This window comes from Orycteropus afer, unplaced genomic scaffold (genome assembly GCF_000298275.1).
Source record: "Orycteropus afer afer isolate SDZICR_OR568_19922 unplaced genomic scaffold, OryAfe1.0 scaffold00145, whole genome shotgun sequence".
Taxonomy (NCBI): Eukaryota; Metazoa; Chordata; class Mammalia; order Tubulidentata; family Orycteropodidae; genus Orycteropus; species Orycteropus afer.
In genome coordinates, this window is record NW_006921732.1 from 7994269 (window position 1) to 8006964 (window position 12696).

Here is a 12696-nt window from a genome sequence, read left to right on the forward strand (position 1 = left end):
ACAAAAAATGAATTGATTCTTTCATCAGATAGTAAGTGAGCTGCCTGTCTGCTAGGAGCATGCAAGTGGTTTAACAGTGCCTTTCAGCACACTCATTTCTCTAGATGGGGAGGCTGGAGGAGGACGAAGGTTCTTTCCAACTCTGAGATCCCAGACACCTTTGTTGCTGTTGTTGTTATGTGCTGTCGAGTTGGACCCCACTCATAGCGACCCCTCCTTGGTTTCTAAGGCAGTATCACTACAGAAATAGATAGCCCAACCTTCCTTCCAAGGAGTGGCTGATGGGTTTGAACCCCCAGTCATCTCGTTAGCAGTCAAGTGTCTTAGGTACTACACTACCAGAGCTCCTCAGACACCTTTAGCTGAGAAATTTGACTGTTTTCATGATGTTTAATGTGTCTTGCTCATTCTGGCTAAATGGCAGGTTCTGGCTGCCTGATGTTGGGTGCTAGGCATGGAGGAAGGCCCAGGCAGGCAGCACAAAGTGTGATTCATCTTCATTACTCTGATTATGGGGTTATTAAGGCTTTCACTCTGGAGTGCTCCCCCGAGGAACTCCTACTTGCTTCAGCTGCATGACAGTTGTCCTCTCAGCAGCCCAGTGGGCGATGGTGTCACACAGGGCTCAAAGCTGTAATTAAATAAAGATCACCCACCCACTGGCTTCTCCCTACCAGCTGGAGTCTCAGTCCCGGGAGACTGCCTGGCCTGGTCTGGGCAATTGGTTCGCTGCATAGAGGTGGCCAAGGGCCAGAGCCTATGCCCTAGGGCTAGCCAGGCTCTCTTCCCCGTGGGCTGTGGAAAGGCCATTAACACAGGATGAGTCTGGCTGGTGTGGAGCACAGAGGCAGCCTGCTTTGCCAGCTAAAACCTTTCGATAGCTCCCCATTGGTCTTCAAATGCCCCTGCTATGGCCCACAGGCCCTGCCTAACCTATTCCACATGGCTTAGATTGTGAGCTCTCTGAAGGTGAGGTCAGGGCCTATTTTTTTCTCTGTCTGTAGCCCAGAGCTTGGCACTATGCTTGGCATTTAGCCAAAAATAAGCAAACAACCAACCAAATCACAGTGACCCCATGTATTAGAGAGCAGAATTATTCCATAGCATATGCTTGGATGTAATACTTATAGAAGCAGATCTCCAGGTCTTTCTTCTCCAGTACCTTTGGGTGGGTTCAAGCAGCCAACCTTTAGGTGAGTAGCCAATGGCAAACCAGTTGCACCACCCAGGGACCACCAACTTAAGTAAACATGAGTTTATTATAAGGATAGAGTGTGGCTGGTGGGAATGCAAAGACAAACACTCAGGCCCCAGGGATCCAGTACAGGAACTAGAAAACCACCACAGTTGAAGCAGCTGTCTTCTGTTTCTCACTGCAGCCATTTTATTTCCTCTGCATGTTTGCCAATTTCTGTCCCTCAAGTGGCAGTTTCCCCCTGGACTCTTATCCACCCCAGCCTCTCTGGCTTTTCTAAATCAGGTCCTTCCTCCTCCATGGGCAATTCAAATAGCCCCAGCGTCTCAATATCCCCATTCAAAATTCCTGAGAGAGAATCTGTTTGGCTCTGCTCCCCCTTAGAGCATATAGCTCAGGGCAGTCTAGCTGAACACCCAGTCCTGGTCCAATCAACTGAGGCTAGGGCGCAGATTCCTCAGAATAAGAGTGCCCGGTGGCCCCGCGCAGCGCCCTCGCCTGCGCCCTCCCTTTCAAGCTCCATGGTCTCAAAGAGCAGCCGCACCAGCGCCAGCCGGCCCTGAGTCACCATTGCTCGGGCCAGCCCCAACACCTCGTCGGTGTTGCCGCGCCACACGCGCTGCAGCTCCTGGCGAAGGCGCGCCGCTGGGTACTTGCGCTGAGCACGGAGCAGCCACGCATCCACCTCGCGGCCCAGCTCGCCATCGCTCAGCTGCGCCTGGCTCCACTGCGCCAGCAGCGCCTCAAGCAGACAGCCGAAACCGTCGGTGTGACTGGAGCCCGCGTCGTCCAGCTCCACAGCGCGTTTGAAGCAGGCCGCTGCGTTGGCTTCCTCGCCCTTAATGCGTAGGCACTTGCCTCGAAGCAGCTGCAGCTCTGGCAAAGTCGCGCCCAACTCTGACTCGCTGGCCTTGGCCAGGAAGACTAGGGCCTGGTTCAGCGCAGCCTCATCCACAGCCATCAACTCCTGCACTGCGTCCACGCCCATGTAGTAGTACACCTGCAGTGGGTGGAGGCAGCCTGAGCCTTCGTCTCTGCCAGGCTGCTGCTCTCTCTTCCCAGGCTGTTCCCATACTTCATTCATTCATCCTTCCCACCCTTCCACCTTGGACAATTATTAATCACAAATTTTGTCCCCTCCCCACTCCTAGGATCCTATAATGGAAAAGGAGAGACGGTACTCAGATTCCAGTTCCAACCCTTCCACTCCTAGCCATATAACCTTGGCAAGTCAATCTCTGGATGTTTTCTCATAGTAAAACTGTTATTGTCACAGAAGGTGCTTCTTACTGAGTGCATACTTACTGAATGAGTAGCAAGTACCAGGCCCTGTTCTAAATGGTATCCATCCACCATCTCATTTAATCCTCACCATGGTTGTAACCCCACCAGCCACTCCTCAGAAGGAAGGTTGGGCAATCTACTTCCGTAGTGATACTGCCTCGGAAACACAAGGAGGGGTTGCTATGAGTCTGACTGTTATGAGGCAGGGGGAAGTGCCTTATTTCTTTTTGTCTTCAGTGGGGAGGCCTGGCCTGGCATGGCATACATTCTTGAGTTAGCCACTGAATAACCAAGCTAAGAGGCTGCCTTACCTGGCCGATGTCCAGGTAGGTCTTGAGGCCTGGACACACCTTGACCACTTCCTCAAGGTCAGCCTTGGCGCAGGCCAGGTGGTTCCTGTCAGGCATGCCCCCGAGCCCCACCTTGGCCCGCTCCAGGTCATGCAGGTAGGCTTTGATGTGGATCTGTCAACAGAGAGTCAACTCAGGGAAGGTTTTCCAAGCAAGGACCACCACCCTCCTTTTTGCCTTAGTTGAAACAAATCTTTTTCTCAACGGCAACTCAGGGAAGCCTTTGTGGTACCGCAAAAAGCCCCCAACACTGGGAGCCACGAGTCCTAGGTCTTAGTCTGTGTCAGCTTGGACTAGTCAGTCCCCTCTCTGGGCCTCAGTTTCCCATATGTACAATGCAAAAATTAACAAAGTAAGAGCCCTTCATTTATTCACCGTCCATTCAACAATTATGTATCGAGTGCTCACTCTATGGCAAAGGCAACAAGACAGACAGATGAAGTCTCTGTCCTGGTAAAGCTTAACATTTTAGTAGGAGAGACAATCATAAACAACAAGTAAATAATGTCACTTCAAGTGGTGATAAGTGCTATGAAAATAAATAAGGTAATGAAATAGAGGTGCCTGGGAGAGAGAGTTATATTAGATAGGATGGTACTACCAAGTTTGTGAGAATGGAAACCCTCAATGAGACGGGTTGACACACTAGCCACAGCAATGGACTCAAACACACCAGAGGTCATGAGGATGGGGCAGGGCTGTTCACTCTGTTCTACGTAAGGGCCCCAGGAGTCAGCAGCTACCACCACCACCACCATATGAAAAATGCAACCACTGCCATGGAGTCAAATCTGACTCACAGTGTCCCCTCCTTGGGTTTCCGAGGCAGTATCACTACGGAAGTAGATTGCCCAACCTTCCTTCCGAGGAGTGGCTGGTGGGTTTGAACCACCAGCCTTCTGGTTAGCAGTCAATTGCCTTAGGTACTATGCTACCAGAGCTCCTAAGATGGCCACTAGAAGCTGCCTTCTGTGTCACGACCTATAGAAGTGAGGGAGGAAGCCAATCAGATACTTTTGAGAACAGGCCTTGAGGCAAGATCCTGTCTTACAGATTAAGGGGCAGAAAGGGGGCCAGTGTGGCTAGAAGAGGGAGGGAGGGAGGACAGAGGGAGATGAGGTTGGAGAGGTCTTTGGGGCCTATGGGTCACAGCATGGACTGAGGCTTTAATGAAGGTAATGGGGGTTCCCTTCCCTTCTGTTCTTTCCTCCTGTCCACTCGCTTCCCTCAGACTGCTACTAGGCTGGTTGTCTGAGTGGGAAGTGTGACCTCAGGAGTTACAGAGAGGTAGCAAGCATGCTGGGACGACTGAAGTCAATGATAGAGTCAGAAGAGTAGGGTTGTGTTAAATGGAATTGCAGGTGAATTTCAATTTGAGTTGAATTTTAATTTAATTGAACGCAAGACCTTGGGTAAGTTGGCCGCCTCTCTGAGCTTATGTTGCTTCCTTTGTAGAAGGACATGTCTGGCCTCTCCCATGGGATTCTTGTGAGGATTAAATAAAACCATGAACATGAAAGTAGACAGTGAAGGCAGTGTTACAGAAATGGTTTATTATTTACTGGGATGATTATTGATAATAATAACAACCTCATCAACTACAATGAAGGGATTCCCTGGCTTCTGCCTGCTGGCAAAGTGGTTATGTCATAGACACCAAGATGGGGAGCAGATTGTCCTCCAGGTTCTATGAAAGGTAATGGAAAAGACAGGGGAGCTGTTTAGCCTGAAGCCAAGTCAGTCTGGGGTCTTTGAGCAGTTGGGCTCTGTGAGTATGCCAGAGGGCAGAGCTGGGACTTGTGGGGGAAGCTAGAGGGTGGCAGCTCTCAGCTACGTTGGTGACTTGCAGAGCTGAATGACTTATATGCCTCAAGAGTGAGTCAGTTAAAAAATATGCCTGATGATAGCAATCACTTGTGTAATTGCATCTTACTAGGGGCTGAAGTTTACATACAATATTTAATTGCATTCTTATAGCAACTCTGTGAGGTACATACTATCATCTCTATTCTATAGATGGAGAAACTGAAGCTCAGGATTTGGGCAAGAGTATTTTGCCTAAGGTTCCACAGCATGTAAGTGGCAAAGTGGGATTTGAACTAAGGCTGGCTGTGTTCAGAGCTAGAGCTCTGATTTACTACCTTAAACTGCCTCTCACACACCATATTGTTGTTGTGTGATGTTGTCAAGCAGATTCCTACCCATAGCAACATCATGCAACAGAGTAGAACTGCACCATAGGGTTTTCTAGGGTGTAATCTTTATAGAAGGAGCTCTGGTGGTATAGTAGCTAAGGTGTTTGGCTGCTAACCAAAAGGTTGGTGGTTCGAACCCACCAGCCGCTCTGCATCTTTCTTCTGCAAAGAATCGCAGCCTTGAAAACCCACTGGGGGTTGCTATGAGTCAGAACTGACTTGATGGCGATGAGTTTGGCTTTTTTCTTTTTTTGAAATCTTTACAGAAGCAGAACACCAGGTCTTTTTCTCACCATTGGGTGGGTTTGAACTGTTGACCTTTCAATTAACAGCTGCAAGCTTAATGGCTGCACCACCAAGTTCCTTACTACCTTTCAAAAGCACCTCTGCTCCAGAAACTGTGTTATTGATGTTATTTCTGACAACCTTTTAAAATAGGTGTTATTATCCATATCTTATAGATTTGGGAACTGAGGCTGGGAGGGTAAGTGACTTACCACAAGTCCCACAGTAATAAATAAGGGCCAGATTTCAACCCAGATCAGTCTGAATCCAGGAGGTGCTAATCATGCAGAGGCTGGAGGGTCATTAATCAGGGTATTGTTGAGAGTTTTCTGCAGTGGGATGGAGACCCTTCCATTCAAAAGCCTTCTAGAACACAAACCATGTGCCTGATGACTCCAAAGTTCCCTTCCACCATGAAGGTTCCATGAACTTTAGGCCTTGGAAACTGGGGCTTGGCCCCTGGCCCTTGTTCTCTGATTTCTGATGTCAGGATGAGGCGGGACTGCAGGTCAATTCACCCGCCCACCCCTTGGTACCTTGGCCCTTGTGCAGTATGCCTGCCAGTTGAGCTCTGGATCTCGTAGGACATCCAGTGCCATGTTGCAGGTTCCAATAGCCATATCCTGCTTTCCTAGGAAGTGGAAGATTTTGGCCAGGCGATTCAGGATGGGAGGGTGGTCCTTGGCAATCTCAATGGCCTAGGTAAGGGAAGAGAGTTAGTGCAAACTATTTGTCTGGTGGTTAGCCAGAACCAGCTAAATAGTGCCTGACCTACAGGAACCCCATCTCTGGATGGAGCTATATTACTGCAATGCCCTTCTCCCCCTTATCCACCTGCCGGTAAGTACAGACACATCATGGAACCCAGCACTTGGGGGTACCAACATAGTAGCACTCAACCCCTGGAGTCCCATTCACTGCTATGCTCTCTACTAGGCTCACTGATCATTTCCAGCCAATCCCATTAGACCCTAGGGAAACCACTGTGTGCACCTCCATTTTCTCCAGGACAGGGGGGAGGAGGAGGTCAGAACCCTCTCTACCTCTCCCATACTTAGGCAGCACCGTGCTCCTACCTGGCCCACACACTTGTCACCTAGACTGTTATGGGCTGCTGCCTGTTCTGTGTGTTGCCGCCTCTGTGAAGTGAAGTCCTGCAGGGCAGGGGCCCTGTCATTCCTCTCTGTGCTCTGGCACAAAGTAGTTTTCCAGGAGGGGCAAAGGAAGTGGGCTTGTTAAATAGGACACAAACCTGAGAACACTCATGAACCAGAACATGTTTTGGTCTGCTCTAATCTAAGCTCTTTCATCAAGAAACTGCTCATTAATCTACCCGCCAGCAAACACTGAGGGACGTGCCCCATGCAGGGCACTGCAGTGAACACTCAGATGAGTGAGGATGGTGAGGTCCTTGGCTTCCAGGAAAGACTTCAAAACTGAGCTAAGTGTGGAATCTGCCACATAAATGAGGTTCCAGGAATAAGACTTGGACGGTGCTTTATAATGTACAGTGTCCAGTTTCATCTACTACCTACTTTGAATCTCTCAACAACCTACAACGTAGATAGAACACTAATGAACTGATGAGAAAACCAAGGCTCAGAGACCTAAGCCTAAAGTCACTCATACTATAATTGGGCAGAGCTGGCAATGGGACTCCAGCTAACCCTGCCTTATTTCCACCATGCCATTAGTAGCGGGGAAGGGAGGGGACTCATTGCTGAAGGAACAATGTGGACAAAGGCCTGAGGGGAGAAAGTCTAAGGGCATATTTTGAAAATGGCAAGCAGCTTAGACAAGGAGGTCAGAGAAATGGGCATAGGCTGAATTGGGAGTGGGGAGGGTCTTATTCTTAGGCCAAGAGGACTCATGACATTCTTCTGAGTGAAGAAAGGATGGAGAGAAAGGTCTGGAGTCCTTTCTTGTTGGGGGAGGCACAGCATGAGGAAGACAGCAGAGAAGCAGAGGCTCTGGGAAGGAAGGCCAGGTGTCAGGCTTCTTCCCACTTAGGAGAGTGGGTGTGGTTGGGGGCATGTACCTTGCCGAAACAATCCAGGGGATCAGTCCCTGAGTACCCACAGTCGTGGACTCCCATGGGCGTGGTGGAGAAGGTGTCCTTTCTCTCCAGCAGCATCCCAAGGTAGCACCAGGCCAGAGCTGGGGTGATGGGGAAAGGGGTCTTAAGGAAGCAGCAGGGTAAGAGGGAGGGGAGCCACAAGCAGAGTGGGCCAGCTCTACTCAAGGCTGTTAGTCTCCATGAAGACAGAGGAAGGGATGCTAAAAAAAAAATAAAAGAACCAACCCCTCTGCTGTCAAGTCAATTCTGACTCATAAAAACCCTATAGGACAGAGTAGAACTGCCTTATAGGGTTTCCAAGGTTATAAATCTTTACAGAAGCAGATTGCCATATCTTTCTCCCATGGAGTGGCTAGTGGGTTCGAACTGCTGACCTTTTAGTTAGCAGCCAAGTGCTTAACCATTGTGCCACCAGGGTTCCTTAAAGGAAAGGATGGTAACATGAAATCACTGAGGGTGGCCCAGGAGCAGAAAGAGACAGAGGTGGGCAGAGGGGACATGTGAATGAATGAATGAATGAACACATTTTTAGTGCTTCTCTGTGATTAATAGATCACCCAGGTGACCTCATTTAAGGCACATAGTTGCCTCTTCTAACTTCAAGTCCTCACCAGCTCTGGTAGTTCTAGTCACTGTTGTAGTTGTGGGGCCCCTGTGAAAAAATTCCTCAGCTCTTCTCCAACAGAGCCTCCAGTTGACCAACCATAGAATGGGGGTCATGAGACACATACCTGGAAACATGTAACTGTAATGATTTACACGCGGTATATTCACTTGTTCAATGTGTGTGAGTTCCTTGGGGTGAGCGAATGAATATGAGACAGGGTGAAGGAGAAAGAGAAATAAGGTCCAAAAAGGGAGACAATGCTGGAGGTGGGGACAGCAGGGTAGTGACAGGTATAGGGAGACGGAGGTAGAAGCCTACCTTGGTGGTAGGGGTCCGAAGACTTGAGTACTTGCCGGAGCAGAGCCAGCGTGCGGTTGAAGGCAGGCAGCCGCTTTTGCTCCTCACTGCTCAGCTCCAGGGAGATGCCATCTAGCCTGGAGCCAAGAAGAGCATGTGGCTGGTCTGCACCCTCTCCCAGTTGTCCCAGCCTGCTGTGAGCCCCTCCCCAGGCCAGAGCTGGGGTGATGGGGAAAGGGGTCTTAAGGAAGCAAGGAGGGGACTTTGGGAAGCCCTTGCCATGGCGACCAGCTCAGGCACCCTTCCCCTCACCCTCCAGCCTGGGTTCCAGGCCAAGACTGCAGGCAGCACTGCGCCCCCCCCCAGGCCCCACCCACCAGCACCTGACCTGACCTGATGAAGAGTGTTGCCATGGTCAAGTACCAGCCCCTTTTCTCCTCTACTGGGACCTAAGGAAGCAGAGAACCACCGAGCTGCTGTTATTAAGGTATTCAAGCCATATTGGGAAGGTTCCCACGCTGTCCCTGAATTCCAAGAGATAGCAAGGACAGCTGGGAGGGCACGGGCCTTGGCCTTAAGCACCCTTGATTATAGTCCTGGATCTCTGGCTGGGTGACCTTGGGCAAGTGACTTCACTTCTCTGGCCACAGAGGATTTGGGGAGATAACCAGTGTGAAAACTCCAAGCAGGGCACCCATCACAGAGCAGGTGTGAAGTACATATCCTCTCTGCACCCCCACCCAAGTTCCTTACCTCCTGTCCTGCTGTCCAAGCTAAACTCCCCCTCCACATAGCTGCCCCCCTGTGCTCTAGACACCCTCCCCTGACCCCTGCCACCCACTGCACTGGCCACCGTCTCTCCTCCATGCAGTCTACCTGCCTCTTCCCTCCCTCAGCCTCTGCCTTTCTGAGAAAGCCCCTTTGGGCATGTGAAGAGAGTCCAGTTCAGCTGAAGCCCCGGACCCCCCTGAACTGTTTTCCCGTTATTATTCTTGCCAACCTTGCCGTGCATTTAGACTGACTTGGGCACCAGATAAAATATTTATGCCGTTATTTATGGGAGTAGCTGCTCCTGCCTCGGGAAGGAATTTTAATGAAAACCAATAAAACCCCCAGTGCATATCAGCAGCTCTGCCTCGGACTCCCAGCCCCTCCCTCCGCATTCATCTCCTGTCGTTAATCTCCAGGCTCAATTCTGTACTCACCCCCAGCCCCCACCATGGCCTCCTCAGCTCAGGAACCCCATCCCTTCACCCCCACCCCACCCCCACCAGTCAGGGTGAATGGATTCAGTTCCGCCAGCATTACTATCTATTGTGTGAGACCCTGTGCCCGTGCTGGGTGCTGTGGGGATATGGCAATAAATAGGACCTGCACCCTGACCCAAACTAGCTCCTAACCTGGCTGGAGAAACAGATCCCAGGCTTAAGTAGTAAGACCTGACCAAATACCTGCCATGTGCCAGGATCTTAACATCTATCATCTCACTTAATCTCACAACAAACCAAACCCACTGCCAGCGAGTCAATTCTGACTCATAGTGACCTTCACTGGATTTCTGAGGTTGTAAATCTTTATGAAAGTAGATTGCCCAATCTTCCTTCCGTGGAGTGGCTAGTGGGTTTGAACCACCAACCTTCTGGTTAAAAGTCAAATACCTTAGGCACTACGTCACCAGCAGTCCTTTACAAAGTAGGAGTTGTCCCTATTTCACAGACAAGCTTATTGAGGCTTAGAGAGGTAAACTGACTTGCCCAAGATCACATAGCTTGTATATGTCAAAGTGGGACTCAAACCCTGCTCCCTTCACCATGCTGGGTTACCAGCAATTATGTTGTTGCTGTTAGTTGCTGTCAAGTAGATTCTGACTCATGGTGACTTCATGGGTGTAGAGCTCCATAGGTCTTCAAAGCTGTGACCATTTGAAAGCAGATCCCTCGGCCTGTCTTCCAAGATACCTCAGGGTGGGTTTGAACCACCAACCTTTTGGCTAGTAGTTGAAAGCTTAACTGTGTGAACCACCTAGGGATTCCTGCCAATAACTGTAACATGAGGCAAAATGGGATCAAAGCCATGAGAGTGAAGCAGACAAAGTGTGGACAGAAGACTAGGAAGGCCTTGCAGTAGATGTGGCATTTAAGGTGGGTCTTGAAGAGTCAATGGTATTTTGGGGGTGGGAGGCAGAGGGGTTCCAGGTGGAGGGTTCAGCCTGAGCAGAGATGTGCAGACAGGAACGTAAGTAAGGAGCACAAGAAAGAACAGCTGAGCATGGTGGATGTGAGGGGGTATGGCAGCAGCTCAAGCCACTGACAAATGAAGCTGTTTGCAAAGAGGGAGCTTGTGGGTCAGCCTTAAAGGAATCGGAGTCAGAGTCCGCTGAGTGGCATGGCTGTACTCTGGGGCTGGGACTGGAAACCAGACCTGAGCCAGGTGGCTCAGAGAAGCCCCCAGTGATCGCATTTCTCAGCCAAAATTCACCAAGTATCTACTGTGTGTGGGCGATGGGGACCGGAAGGAAATAAGGCAGGCCCCTTTGGGGCTCCTGGAGTCACAATTAGAGTGGAAGGAACCCAGGGACTCTGGGGGCCCAGAAGAAGAGTCCTACCCAACCCAGGAGTACCCCATAGCTCCCCAGAGGAGGCATGCTGGGGTGGGAGTGGGACGCTTGTCTCAGGTAGACATTATAGGACATTGTAGGACATTCCAGACAGAAGGGACATCATGTGCAAAAGCTCAGAGATGAGTGAGCATGGTGTGTGAGGATCTGCATGCAGGCCTATGTGTGCCTGGAACACTGGTTATAAGGGATGGGGGACAAGCCAGCAGGGGCAGATCAAGAGGGCCCTCTGAGTGACAGCTTAGGACCTGTACCTCAAGTGCAGGGGCAGTGGGGAGTCATGAAAAGAGTTAGAGCTGGGGAGTGGTAAGATCCGAAGTGTATGTTACATTTACATCATCATACCATGGTTAGTAAATTCTGTTGTTTAGGTCTGAATTTGTGTATTGAGGCATTAGCTGGGAAGAGGGCTGTCTGGAGGATAGAGGGTAGGTCCCAAGGGTTAAAGAGCATCCTTGAGAAGCAGGGAACATTTACCAAAGCAGAAGGCTGGGATGAGATACTGTTTAATCCTATGTGCTTTACCTTCACAGGACCTGGGTTGTAGGCAGGGGACTTGGATGTATGGAGCACCTATTGTAAGCCAAGCTGGTAAAGACTTTGACATAATGTGAAAGCCTGACTCTGTGAGGGACCAAAGGCATGTAGTGCCTCAGGCTTCCTGGTTCCATATATGAAAGATCTCATGACCTGTGGCCCCATGCCTGCTTTGTGGTTGACTAAATGGAGTCATGATGGAAGAACCCTTTCCCTTTTTATGCTCTTGACAAGGAGATATAGTTCCCAAGTGGGACCTGGTTTAAGAGATTCTGGGTGTTGTAATGTAAAGAGCAGGGGCTCTGGTGTCCAACAGGCCTGGCAGATGAGGTGAGTGACCCTGGTTGAATGAGTGACCTGTCAGAGGCTGTGTCTTTATCCGCAAAGGGAGGTGACCACATTGGCCTTGCAGGAGTTGTGAGGGCAGCAGTGGCCTACGTATGTGCTCCACAAATGTTTGGTCCCTTTCTCCCAGATTGGGTTATAGCTAAGCAAGGTTAGGGGTGTCTAGGAGCTGGCTTTGTTCATCCATAACATGAGATATTTCAGTTCTCTGTGGGGCAACAAGGTCTCAGGCCCTGGAATCTCAACTATCCACTCCTATGGGGGTCTGGGCACCTTCCTCACTTCCATGGGTCTCCAGTATTGGAGAGTAACGTGTTGTCCTCAAGACTCTCCCTGGCTTGCAGGGTTCACAGTCATTCTCTAATTTTTTACTCAGGCTGTAAGAAATTAAATCGCATGCTCCAAATCAGTCATGTAGTACATGACTACAGGGCTGAGATGTAAAGTCATGCCTTTGTGGTCCTAGCCCCAAGTCTTGTGCAAAACACTCAGCTATCTCGATCAATCTCATTATATATCTGAGGACACTGAGACCAGAGAAGTGGAGTGACTTACCCAAGGTCACACACTAGTTAGCATCTGGGCTTAATATCAGGTGGTTTCATAACCACTTTGCTCCTTGGATTCCTCAAGCACCAAGTTACAGTTTGCACTAAGCAAACAATATTACCACCTGGTGGCAATATGCCTGAATTGCAGGGACAACGCTTTTTTTTTTTTTTTTTTTTGGTGTTTACTAGGTACTTACTGGGAGCTCTGGGAGCTCTGGTAGCATAGTGGCTAAGACACTTGCCTGCTAACCAGACGTCTGGCGGTTCAAACCCACCAGCCACTCCTCGGAAGGAAGGTTGGGCAATCCTACTTCCGTAGTGATAACTGCCTTGGAAACCCAAGGAGGGGTCGCTAT

General features: G+C 50.0%; 1 protein-coding gene across 1 annotated transcript in view; it reads right to left on the reverse strand.

Moving 5' to 3' along the window:
* Positions 1 to 1652: 1652 nt before the first annotated feature.
* TTC22 (tetratricopeptide repeat domain 22) overlaps positions 1653 to 12696 on the reverse strand; it is a 27677-nt gene continuing 16633 nt past the window's right edge. The window contains exons 2-7 of the mRNA XM_007945968.1: positions 8684 to 8739; positions 8312 to 8427; positions 7348 to 7466; positions 5846 to 6007; positions 2791 to 2943; positions 1653 to 2195 (exon numbers count right to left, since the gene is read on the reverse strand). Coding sequence (XP_007944159.1) covers positions 1653 to 2195; positions 2791 to 2943; positions 5846 to 6007; positions 7348 to 7466; positions 8312 to 8427; positions 8684 to 8739 — 1149 coding nt within the window. The remainder of the gene's footprint in view (positions 2196 to 2790; positions 2944 to 5845; positions 6008 to 7347; positions 7467 to 8311; positions 8428 to 8683; positions 8740 to 12696) is intronic.